At 44.5% G+C, this 13,446-nt stretch overlaps 1 protein-coding gene across 1 annotated transcript in view; it reads right to left on the bottom strand.

Annotated features, from left to right (window-relative positions):
* Positions 1 to 13,165, bottom strand: part of LOC140209561 (laminin subunit beta-3-like) — a 47,890-nt gene extending 34,725 nt beyond the window's left edge. Inside the window, exons 1-5 of the mRNA XM_072277827.1 lie at positions 13,109 to 13,165; positions 12,681 to 12,760; positions 10,483 to 10,646; positions 3,531 to 3,657; positions 422 to 495 (exon numbers count right to left, since the gene is read on the bottom strand). Coding sequence (XP_072133928.1) covers positions 422 to 495; positions 3,531 to 3,657; positions 10,483 to 10,646; positions 12,681 to 12,705 — 390 coding nt within the window. The 5' untranslated portion in view covers positions 12,706 to 12,760; positions 13,109 to 13,165. The remainder of the gene's footprint in view (positions 1 to 421; positions 496 to 3,530; positions 3,658 to 10,482; positions 10,647 to 12,680; positions 12,761 to 13,108) is intronic.
* Positions 13,166 to 13,446: the final 281 nt, after the last annotated feature.

Raw genomic sequence — 13,446 nt, 5'->3', positions numbered from 1 at the left:
TGACTATCTGAGACTGGAATTGGAATATTATTGTCACATGTACCGAGATACAGTGAAAAACCTGTCTTGCACAATGCCCACACAGGTCAATTCACTACACGGTGCATTGTGGTAGTACAAGATAAACAAGTAGCAATGTAGAATGAAGTGTAACAACTACAGAGAAAGTGCAGTACAGGTAAACAATAAGGTGAATCCCAATTTCAAAGCTTCCCCGCCCCCCCACATTCCTTGGTCCAGGTTGGCAGTGGGATGGAAGGTGAGTAAGGACCCTTCTACATCTGCTGGATCTATGGCGACTCGCGTGTATTTGCTTTGATCTGGCTTGCACTCCCATTGAGGACAGGAAGGAGGTAAATGGTGCAGACAGTCTGGAAAACATCATCTAAGTTACCTGCTTTACAAAAAAAAAGTCTCTCACCTTAAATTTGAGCATGACTTCATTCAGTTGGAACTTCTCAGCCATGTCTAACTGTATGAAGACTTGATCCTGATCTGCAAACACAAAGACAGAGCAGAATAAAAGATCAAAAACATTTGTTAGGATTATGTCAATTTTCAAGCTATGAAACTAGGGTAGATAAAGGGAAGTTATTTCCTTTGTCCAGTGCCCAGATATTAGGACTAGCCTTTTTGTGAGTTTATAAAGCACCGAAACTGGCCCCTCGGCCCAACTGGCCCATGCTGAGCAGGATGCCTCATCCAAGCTAATCTCATTTGCTAGTGTTTGGCCAATATCCCTCTAAACTGGGGGGGTTCCCAACCTTTTTTTACGCCATGGACCCCAACCATTAACTGAGGAGTCTGGTTGGGAACCCCTGCTCTGGAACCCCTACTCTAAACCTTTCCAATACACGAGTCTTTTAAGTTCTTATCGTTCCTGCCTCAACCACTTCCTCTGGCAGCTCATTCCTTAGAAATATCACCCAACAAGAAGTTGTCTCTCAAGTTTCTCTTAAATCTCCACCCTCTCACCTTAAACCTGTGCCTCTAGTTCTTCATTCCCCAGCCATGGGTAAAAAGGTGAGTACATTCATCCCATCTGTACCCCTCAGGTACAGACTTTATACACCAATATGTAGGATAGTACAGCGCAGGAACAGGCCCTATGGCCCACAATGTTGTAACAAACTAATTAAATTAAAATTCCTAGCTAAATTAATCCCTTCTGCTTACACATCACCCATCTCCCCCAATTGCCTGTACAGCTATTTGCCCACCTAAGAACCTCTTAAACAGCTCTATCCTACCTGCCTGTACACCACTTCTGGCAGTGCATTCCAGGTGCTCGGCACTCTCTGTGTAAAAAGAAACTTACCCCTCACATCTCCTTTGAATTTACCTTCTCCACCTTAAATGAATGCCCTCTGGCATTCGACATTTCAACCCTGGGAAAAGTGTACTGGCTGTCCTCTCAATGTTGTAAACCTCTATCAGATCTCCCCTCAGCCTCTACTGCTCCAGAGAAAACAACCCAAACAACCTCTCGTTATAGCACATGTCCTCTAACCCAGAGCAGCACCCTACTAAACCTCTTCTGCACCCTCTCTGAAGCCTTGACATCCTTCCTATAATGAGGTGAGCTGAAATGAATGCAATACTCCAGACAAAGGCCTAACTAGAGTTTTATAAACCTGCAACATAATTGCCAAGCTCTTGAACTCACCTCCTTGACCAATAAAGACAAGCTTGCTATGTGCCTTCTTTACCATCTGTGTAGCCACTTTGAGGGAACTTGGACCCAAAGATCCCTCTGTGGATCAACACTGCCATTAACTCTGTTCTGACCCTTTATATTTGATTTAGAACATAGAATAGTACAGCACAGTACAGGCCCTTCAGCCCACAATGTTGTGCCGACCCTCAAACCCTGCCTCCCATATAAGCCCCCACCTTAAATTCCTCCATATACCTGTCTAGTAGTCTCTTAAACTTCACTAGTGTATCTGCCTCCACCACCGACTCAGGCAGGGTACTCCACGCACCAACCACTCTCTGAGTAAAAAACCTTCCTCTAATATCCCCCTTGAACTTCCCACCCCTTACCTTAAAGCCATCTCCTCTTGTATTGAGCAGTGGTGCCCTGGGGAAGAGGAGCTGGTTATCCACTCTATCTATTCTTCTTATTATCTTGTACACCTCTATCGTGTCTCCTCTCATCCTCTTTCTCTCCAAAGAGTAAAGCCCTAGCTCCCTAACTCTGATCATAATCCATACTCTCTAAACCAGGCAGCACCCTGGTAAATCTCCTCTGTACCCTTTTCCAATGCTTCCACATCCTTCCTATAGTGAGGTGACCAGAACTGGACACAGTACTCCAAGTGTGGCCTAACCAGAGAATAATGGGACAACACTTCTATACGATCATCTCTCATTCTTCTTTGCTCTGAGGAATAAAACCCTAGTCAGCCAACCTCTTCCTGTAACTCAATATCTCAAACCTGCACAGCATCCTTGTAAGTCTTAAATCTATATCCTTTAGTGTCAGATTCCTCCACCCTAGAGAAAGCACAGACCCAGTGTTGGAAAGTGAGGAGCTCTTTACTCTGTTACATTGACATTGAAATATAATGACAAGGGATGTGGGTAGGATGTTCTTTATAAGTTGTTACTGTACTCTTCTCCACGTAGATGCAACCCTTGTGTAAAGATGTTGGCCCTCTTCCTATTAAATCTCTCCATTCCCATGTTAAACCTATGCCCTCTGGATGTTGATTCCACAAGCTTGGATGCATTCACCCTGTCTATGTCTCTCAAGATTTGATACAGTCGGCTATGGCTATGTGCCAGTGAAAAACGTCCTCACCTGTCTAACCTCTCTCTATAACTCAGTTCCTCAAGTCATGGTAACATCCTCGTAGATTTTCTCTGCAACCTTTGCAGTTTAATGACACCCTCGCTAGAGCAGGGGTTCCCAACCTGGGGTCCACAGATAACTTGGTTAATGGTAGGAGTCTGTGGCTTTAAAAAAAAAGGTTGGGAACCCCTGTGCTAGAGGAAGGGTGACCAAAACTGAGCACAAGTTGTGTGAAGACCTCACACAACTGAGTGAAGTCTAGTAAAACAGAAGTTCTTTAGGTGGCTCAATTCTAAGGTAATGGATACCCATCTTACTGTGGAATTTTCAAGAAGAGGAATTCTGATAGAGTCAGATTTCCACAGCAGAGAAATGGGCCCTCTGGCCTGTTCAGTCTATGCCGAACTGTTACTCTGCCTGATTCCATTGACCTGTACCTCTCCATACCACTCCCACCTGTGTACCTATCCAAACTTCTCTTAAATGTTGTAATCAAACCCATATTCATCACTTCTGCTGGCAACTCATTTCATACTCTCTCACCACCCTCTATGAGGAGAAATGCCCTCTCATGTTTTGCTTAAATATATCACCTTTCACCCTTAACTTCTAGCTCTAGTCTCACCCAACAGCAGTGGGAAAAGCCTGCTTGCATTTACCCTATTTGTACTCTTCATACTGTTGAATGCCTCCATCAGATCTCCCCCCATTCGCCTACAGCCCTGGATCATACCATTTTCTGATTGCCACCAGCTTCTCAGGGAGTCTGAGGCAATGACGTTGCTGATACGGTGGCTGTTGGTGAAGTACAGGGGATTGTAGTCGTTCCTGGAGTCACAGACGCAGCACTGCAGTAATTCCTGTGGGAAAATCCATGGGCACAGATCACTCACCATGCACACAAAGCAACTGCTCCCTCCCCCAATGTCTTTATTCAACCCTATTATTCAGTTCTCTGGCTTACAGCTGTACATAACCACAATTACTTTCATAGAACAGTACAATACAGAACCTTTGAATCAGCTCCTTTGATCAATCTAACCCTTCCCTCCCACATAACCCTCCATTCTTCTATCATCCATGTGCCTATCGAAGAGTCTCTTCAATGTCCCTGCTGTATCTGTCTACACCAGCACCGTAGGCAAATGTGTTTGATGCACCAACCACGTACTAAAAAATTCTACCCAAGACACCCCCCTATATTATCCTACAATCTCTATTGAATTATATTGTATTAACCATTTCTTCCCTGGCAAAAATTCTCTGGCTGTCCACTCAATCTATGCTTCTTATCATCTTAACCACCTCTATCAAGTCACCCCTCATCCTCCTTCGCTCCAAAGAGAAAAGCCCTCGCTCACTCAACCTTTCTTCACAAGAAACGCTCTCTAATCCAGGCAGCATCCTGGTAAATCTCCTCTGCACCCTCTCTGAAGCTTCCACATCCTTCCTGCAAGGGGGTGGACAGTTTCAGTTCAGGATCTGAAGAGAACATTCAAAACCAACCCATCCTCATCCAACCCATTGAGAATTCCTCCAATCCCTTTGGGTTTCACTCCCATCCATAGGAGATTGTTTCAAATGTATTCGTTCACAGAAAGGGGATGTCACTGGCAAGACTGGTACTTTAGATGTGGTGTCAATATAAGATGGAATGCTTCCTTGTCAGTCATCAGTCAGTGAGATCAGCATCTCAGCCAAGTGTCTTGCAGGCTGTCAAAGAGGTGAAATACCTTCCGCTGGTGCCTGCTACCCAGCCAGTCTGGGTTTAACTGAAATGAGTGATCTGGGCTTTTTTGTTTTAAAACAAATATCACTTGTTTTCCACTCAACTTGCTGTTCGACTAGAAAAGGGAAGTATGCAAGATGCCTTCTTAGCGTAGCGGTTAGGGCAACGTTATTACAGCTCAGAGTTCGGAGTTCAATTGTGGCACCGTCCTGTAAGGAGTCTTCTGACCTCCCCATGGAATGCATGGAGTTTCCCCCCAGGTCCCTGGTTTCCTCCCACAGTCCAAAGACATATCAGATACCTTAACTGGTCATTGTAAGTCGCCCCGTGATCAGGTTAGGGTTAATCGGATTTGACAGGCGTTTCTGGGGCGGTGAGGCTCAAAGGGTCTGTTCTGTGCTGGATCGCTAAATAAATAAATTTACCACCTTATCAAACCGCATAACCACTTTCAGGGAGCTGTGGACTTAGACCCCAAAGTCCCTCTGTACAGCAACACTGTCATTAACAGTGTAAAAGCCCTTTACATTTGGCCTGCCCAAGTGTAACACTTCACTTTTGGCAAGAGGCATGTTACATTTTCATTCTGGTTTCTCTGAAATGGCCAATCAAGGCTTTGTGTTTTAAAGCAAGTGCAGGCTCAAGTTACAACACTAAAATGGGCACAACGCAGCATCACCTTCTCCAAACTTGCCCTATTTCTCTGCCATAATCTGACAGCCGAGTTACTGAGATCCCAATGCCGACTGTTGTGTAACATTACGCTCTGATGAAACTGTGACTGATTTATCCTAAGTACACATCATTGAGAAGCAACGTCCTCAATACTCCTCATGTAGTCATGGCCATAAAAATCATTACTTTCTGCTGCTCTAAGCTAATTTTGCAAATGTTTGGCAGACCTTCTGGGTGAATCCAGTGCCAACAATTTAGTAACTGTGTCAACTTCTCCTCCCATGAACCAGCTGTCAGAATTTTCTGTCTCTGCATGAACGCAGCTGATCTGACTGTAAGCTGCTAACTCAAACCACAACCTTTAAATGTCTAATTCTGAGACTTATCCCCAATCACCCTGATACCCTACATTCTCTTGTTGGTGATGACAGGATTCACAGCTCACGTTAGAAGATGCAGGCTTAGGGAAGCCATGGGCCAAAAAATATTCAGCCAAAAAAAAAAACCAGGGGCTTTCCAGTCTGACAATGTGTTTCATAATCAGATTTAATATCACTGGCATATGTCTGGAAGTGCGTTGTTTTGCAGCAGCACATTGCAAAACATGGGTTCATTGTCCATTCAGAAATTGTCCTTTTCGAGATACAGCACCATAACAGGCCCACCTCACCAAACGAGCCAGCGCCACTTAATTACAACCATGATCAATTAACCGGGTAGCGGGGTGAAGATACATTTCTACTAAAAGAGGTGTGAAGTGCTCCTTCCCTCCACTAGCCTGCAGGTCACCCTTGGGCAAGGTGTAGCACCTGCTCAGCCCCCGATCAGGGTCATGTGAAGCCATGGGAGCAGGTGGTGGATGGTCGTATGAGCAGCCGGTGCAAATCACAAGTCCTGGTTATGCCACCACTGACGCCAGGCAGACAATCTCTGAAGAGTATTGATAATGGCTGGGCTCACCCATCTTGTAAAGACACTGCCCAGAAGGCAGCAATGGCAAACCACTTCTATAGAGAGATTTGCCAAGAACAATCGTGGTCATGGAAAGACCATGACCGCCCACGTGATATGACACGGCACACAATGATGATGTCATACAACATAGAGTGCAATGTGCTGTTACGTCAATGACCAACAAACACAGCCTGAGGCTGCGCTGGGGGCAGCCCACAAGTGTTGCTACACTTCTGGCTCTACAACACAGGCTGACTACAATTTACTAATCCTAATACGCTCGTCCTTGGAATGTGGGAGGAAACCAGAGCACCCTGAGGAAATCTACACGGCCACAGGGACAACATAGAAACTCCTTACAGACAGTTACGGGAAATGAATTCCAATCACTTGTGCTGTGAAGCCTTGTGCTAACTGTTATGCTGCTGTGCGGCCCAACTAAATTATTGAAATTAGATCTTGTTGTAGAATTAGGCTATTCGGCCCATTGGCCCTGCTCCACCATTCCATCATGGCTGATTTATTATCCCTCTCAACCCCATTTTCCTGCCTTCTCCCCGTAACCTTTGAAATCCTTACTAATCGAGAATCTATCGCCATCCATTTTAAATATACCCAAAGACCTGGCCTCCACAGCCATCTGTGGCAATGAATTCCACAGATTCACCATTCTCTGGCTAAAGAAATTCCTCCTCATCACTGTTCTAATTGGATGCCTTCCATTCTGAGGCAGTGCCCTCTGATTCAATTATAGGAAACATCCTCTCTACTTTCACTGTATTTAGGCCTTTCAATATGATTCCAGGATTGAACGGTTTGCCAAGTAAAGAATGTTTGACGGCTCTGGGGCCTGTATTCACGAGAATTCAGAAGAAGGAGTGGTGAAACCTAATTGATACCTATTAAATGGTGAAAGGCCTTGATAGAGTGGATGTAGAGAGGACATTTCCTATGGTGGGAGAGTCTAAGACCAGACACAGCCTCAGAATAGAGGGGCATCCTTTCAGAATGGAGATTAGGAGGAATTTCTTTATTCAGAGAGTGGTGAACTTGTGGAATTCTTTGCTACAGGTAGCTGTGGAGGCCAAATCTTTATGTATTTAAGGCAGAGGTTGACAGATTCTTGGTTGGTCAGAGCATGAAGGGATGTTGTGGTGGGAGAAGGCAGGAGATTGGGGCTGAGAGGAAAGTTCGATCAGCCATGTTGAAATGGTGGAGCAGACTTGATGGGCCAAGTGGCCTAATCTTATGGCCTTATGTTTTGAATATAATTAATAATATAGAAATATATTATAGATCAGGGGTTCCTAGCCTTTTTTTTAATGCCATGGAGCCTTACCATCAACCGAGAAGTCTGCGGACCCAGGTTGGGAATATTTTTAAATTACCTGAAAACTTATTCAAATTATTAATAGTTCCAAAAATGTCAGGATTAAGTCCTTCTTTGTTGCATTACAATACTTTTTTGTATCATTAGTTAAGTCTATAGAGCAAAATAAATAGAGCTGTTGCCATTATACTCCCCACAGCCAACGTTTATTTCTCAGCTAACATCACTGGTGCAGGGTATTGGATCATGGGACAATCCCTAGTTGACACGTTTTTCGTATCAGTATTTTAGAGAGCTCCCAACAGAGTCAGACCCTGTTTGGTTCACTGTCTACCATACTCATCACTGCAGTGCAAAATTTGCCATGTTCCTTGTCAATGCTTCAGAATGGTTGCATTTCTACATTATCTCACAAATATCTCAATTCTCAAAAATGACCTTGTAGAGTGTGCCTTTTCTCACCTACCTATCACCTCCCCCTGGTACCCCTCCTCCTTCCCTTCCTCCTGTGGTCCACTCTCCTCTCCAATCAGATTCCTTCCCCTTCAGCCCTTTGCCTTTCCAACCCACCTGGCTTCACCCATCAATTTTTAGCTATCCTTCTTCTCCACCCTGCTCCCCCCCAGCATCTCTTCATGCTCTGACCAAGCAAGAATCTATCAACCTCTACCTCGTATACCTAAAGATTTGGCCCCCACAGCTGCCTGTGGCAAAGAATTCCATGGATTCACCACTCTCTGAACAAAGAAATTCCTCCTCATCTCCATTCTAAATGGATGCCCCTCTACTCTGACATCTTCCCCCTCATTTTCCTGTCCTGAAGAAGGGTTTCAGCCTGTAACGTTGACTGTATTTATTTGTGGGTTAACCTGCCATCATGGATCATTAGGAGAAACTGAACCAGGACCCAGCCAGTCTGATTAAACAGGAAAGTCCCAGCAAAGTGTCTGCTGCCAATAAGCAGCTCGACGTTGAGACAGGAGGGAGAGGGTGATTAAAGTGGGCGAGGCAGTGTTCGAGGAGGAGGTGGGTGGTGTTTGCAGAGCAGTCGCACCAGGAGAGGAATCACAACCCAACTGCGAGTGCAGGGTCAGTAGGAACAACACCAACCAGACTCTCCTCACTTCCCGATTCACCACAACACACTCTGATTGCAGAGGATTCCACGGATCTTTTCTGGAGTGAGCTCCTCCCATAAGGGAAGAATATATTAGTTGATACATATGCTACTGTACAGACAGTATTACATGTGAAGATTTTGATGTTAATGATGCCGTATTGAAATACTCAGTCTCTGAGAGTGTGAACTGGTCAGTGCGATGACACTGGATTGTGGAAATCCAAGGAACGATCCGATTGCGTTTTGAGGATATTGGATTGAGAGGAACTATTTCACAGGGAGTCTGGCACGCGGGGTGGGAGCAAAGTCTGAACTAGAAAACAATATCATTTATATCTATATTTTAAAAGTCAGTTCGGGGTAGCACGGCAGAGCATAGCGGTCAGTGCAACCAACACTGTTACACCAGCAGCGACCCGGGCTCAATTTCCACCACTGTTGCTGCCTGTATAGAGTTTGTACCTTCTCCCCGTGAGCACGTGGGTTTCCTCCGGGGGCTCTGGTTTCCTCCCACAGTCCAGAGGCACATGGGTTCGTAGGTTGAGTGGCCACACGGGTGTAATTGGGTGGCGTGGGCTCATTGCACCAGAGGGGCCTGTTACCGTGCTGTGTCTCTAAACAGGTTTAAAATAAGTAATCCATTCTGCACTCTGCTGAGCTCAGACCGACCCCGAGCTCCTCGCCAAACCCACAGGGAAAGGGTTAGGGTCGGTGAGTCGTGGGCATGCTACGTGGGTGTCGGAAACATGGCGGAACTTGCGGGCTGCCCCTCTGCCCCTCGCACAGCCCATCTCTGTGTTGGCTGTTCACACAAATGACGCACGTGTGATCAATAAAGTTAATCTATCCAGCACCGCCCGACAGATACTCGTCCTGTTTTACTTTGACGCTATACAGGCAGACTCAAGATACCGCACAGAGGAATTGGGAATCTGGAGCAGCACACGATCTGCTGGAGGCACTTGAGTGTTCGAGAGGCATCTGTGGTGGAAAGGGATTTTCAGATCGAAACACTGTTCCTTTCCCCTGCTGCTCGACCTGCTGAGTTTCTCCAGTAGACTCTGTCTCTCAAATGTTTGGTTTGTTTATTTATTTATTTACAGCACAGAACAGGCCCTTCTGACCCAACGAACCACACCACGCAGCAACCCACCTGTTTAACCCCAGCCTACTCACAGGACAATTTACAAAGACCAATTCACTGACTAACCGGTACGTCTTTTGAAAGTGGGAGGAAACTAGAGCACAAAGAAAAAAGCCCACACGTACAAACCCTGAACTCTGGAACGCCCCAAGCTGTAATAACATCACACTAACCTCCACACTACTGCGATGCCCCAAAGCGACCGCAGCAGGATTTGAACCTGCGACCCTCTGATCTGAAGTCAGATGCCTTACCTACTTGGCCACATGGCCAATAAGAAACTACAATGACTTATTTACTTTATTGAGATATGGAGTAGGCTGCGTTGCCCAGCAACCCCTGATTTAATCCTAGCCTAATCACAGGACAATTCACAATGACTAATTAACCCACCACAGGTACATCTTTGGACTGTGGGAGGAAACCAGAGCACCCGGAGGAAACCCACACGGTCACGGAGAGAATGTACAAACTCCTTACAGACAGCAGTGAGAATCAGTGGTACTGTAAAACGTACGAACCACTACACTACCGTGCCACTCCAACTAAAATAAATCTGATACTGATTCTTTGCACTGTTGTTATCTGACCTGCTGAGTGTTTCCAGTATTTGCCATTTTATTGGTGAACTTGGTCAAGTTAGCCAGATTTAATGCATTGTGACTTATTAGGCAACACAGGTACCAGGTTGATTAAAGTGTGCAGGTTATTGAGACTGGTTAACATTACTTACCCGCCCATATAATGTCTTTGCACTGCAGTATTTCTCAGATGCCTGGAGCCCGCACGTCGATGAAGCTTGAAGCTTACTTACTGGTCCGATGGTTAGATCTCTGAGTTGGGGATAGCACGCTTGTCTGGAGCAGTGCCCCTGCGCGGATACACAGCTGGCCAATGCTGACAACACAGAAATAACAAATTTACAACACTCCAGCTGTCTGCACGATCACTGTGAGATCTTGCTGTGTAGGCATTTGCTGCCTTGCGATAGTGAGCACACTCAGGGAATTCTCTGTGTCTGTGAAGTACTTTGGGAGATCCAGCAAAGTCGCGTTAAAAAACAAAGCAAATCTTCCCTTCTGTAAAATAGTCATTGTGCCAACTTGAAGCAACAACACCCTTGAATAATACCAGATTTAATAAGAACAAGGGGCAACCTCTTTTACACAGATGGTGCCCCATATTTGAAATGAAGTGCCTGAGGAACTGGTTGGGCCAGGTATAATACTGACTTGCAAAAAACATTTAGACAGGTACATAGAGTCATAGAACAGTACAACACAGAAACAGGCCCTTCGGCCCACTAGTCCATGCCAAACCATTTAAATTGCCTAGTCCCATCGACCTGCCCCATAGCCACCCATACCCCTATCATCCAGGTACCTATCCAAACTTCGCTTAAATATTGAAATCGAGCTCGTATGCATCATTTGCACTGGCAGTTCGTTCCACACACTCACCAACCTTGCAGTGAAGAAACTTCCCCTCATGTTCCCCTTAAACTTTTCACCTTTCACCCTTAACCCATGACCTCTGGTTGTAGTCCCACCCAAGCTCAGTGGAAAAAGCCTGCTTTCATTTAACCTATCTATACCATTCATAATTTTGTATATCTCTATCAAATCTCTCCTCAATTTTCTACTTTCCAAGGAATAAAGTCTTAACCTATTCAATCTTCCCTTATAACTCAGGTCATCCAGTCCCAGCAACATCCTTGTAAATTTTCTCTGTAGTCTTTCAATCTTATTTACATTCTTCCTGTAGTTAGGTGACAAAACTGCACACAATACTCCAAAATAGGCCTTAACAATGTCTTGTACAATTTCAGCGTAACATCCCATCTCCTGTACTCAGTACTTTGATTTATGAAGACCAATGTGCCAAAAGCTTTCTTTATGATCCTATCTACCTGTGTCACCACTTTCAATTAATTATGGATCTGTATTTCCAGATCTCTTTGTTCTATGACACTCCTCAGTGCCCTACCGTTCACTGTGTAAGTCCTACCCTGGTTGGTCCTACCAAAGTGCAAAGTGTAAGAAGATTACTGCCCATTGCTGACGGGATGGGTCATTGTTTTCTCATCAGTATCACAGCCACCTGCCCCATCCTTGGCCGGTCCTTTCTACCTTTGCCTTTCTACTGAGTTTCTCCTCGATATGAAACTTCTACTATTCTTGTTCAAATTCAGATTCCTCTTTATGATGGAGAATGCCTGAGATCTCAAACATCTTCTCACCACTCTTTGCTATATTTGCAGTTTAGGAGGAACATTAATGGTCAGGTGTGGGACCTAGTGGGAGATTCAGTTGATGGATGTCGGTGATAGTTTCAAAGCACCAGTACTTCAGGTAAGATGTAAGTACGTTCAGAATCAGAATCAGATTCAGGTTTAATATCACCGGCATGTATTGTGAAATTTACTAATTTTGTGGCAGCAGTTCAATGCAATACATGATAAATATAGAAAAAAAACTGAATTTAGTGTAAGTACATGTGTACATTAAATAGTTAAATTAATAAGCAGTACAAAAACAGGAATAAAAAAAAGTGGTGAGGTAGTGCTTATGGGTTCAATGTCCATTCAGAAATCAGATGGCAGAGAGGAAGAAATTGTTCCTGAATCACTGATGGTGTGCCTTCAGGTTCCTGAACCACCTTCCTGATGGTAACAATGAGAACAGGGCATGACCTGGGCAGGGGGGTCCTGAATAATGGACGCCACCTTTCTGAAGCTATAATGGGACTGACTAATTTTACAACTCTCTTCAAACCAACACATTTGTCAAACTCATTCACTCACAAGTTCCTGAGACATCTTCATTTACAAGTTGAAGCATAATAAAGGCTTTCAAGAAATAGAATCACAACAGAACAACATATTTAATAACCGGTCTACCTGATGCTCAGCGCTTGAACTTTTAAACTCACCCAGGCTCAGGATCAGCAGCAGCATCTTCACACTCAAAGGCAGCTTCTTATTGTTCTTTGACTTCTTAAAAGTATACGCCCTGCAAAAAGAAAAACACAAAACTATCAATATTTTTAAAGAAACATTCGGACGTTATTCAAACATTTGGAGAACCATCTGCCAATACAGAATTACTTTAAAACTAAAGTCAACTTTTGCAACTGAAATCAAAACACAGTCATGTCAGAACGTATGTTCGTGGTTTCCAGTACTGAGCAATCCCATGCTCTTGAACGTTTCCAGATCATTGTAATTTTTCAATCCAATAAGATAATTCAAGTAAACAGCATTTTGAAATCCATAAATTGGATTTTCCATAATTTATTGGGAAGTGTTTATTCAGAAAAAACATCTCCCATTAATCCGGAAAGTCTGACTGCTACATTACCGATGGTAAACTCTCCTGTCCCAGTGGTTGCCTGTCTTGTGATGTGATCCCACCTGGCGCAGCCCCGTCTCTGCCTCGACATGTGTGAGCTTCTGTTTTTAACTGACACTCCTGTCTGGGAGTGTCTCAGGTGAACTGAGTCCGCCGGTGATGAAGGAATGTCTCAGGATTATTCACGCACACGCCCTGTGTTATCCTTGCCCTTGGGTCTAACACTTAAACATTGAGCAGATCTCTCCGGTCTTTCCAAAAAATAACTAAATCACGCGTTCCTTTCCTTTTGTAAGAAAGATGATTAAAACGCTCTAGTATGTTTCGTTGCGTTCATTTTTAAAAAA

The sequence above is a fragment of the Mobula birostris genome, chromosome 14, assembly GCF_030028105.1.
Source record: "Mobula birostris isolate sMobBir1 chromosome 14, sMobBir1.hap1, whole genome shotgun sequence".
Taxonomy (NCBI): Eukaryota; Metazoa; Chordata; class Chondrichthyes; order Myliobatiformes; family Myliobatidae; genus Mobula; species Mobula birostris.
The sequence above is the reverse complement of the archived record's forward strand: the minus strand, read 5'-3'. Positions and strand labels throughout refer to the sequence as shown.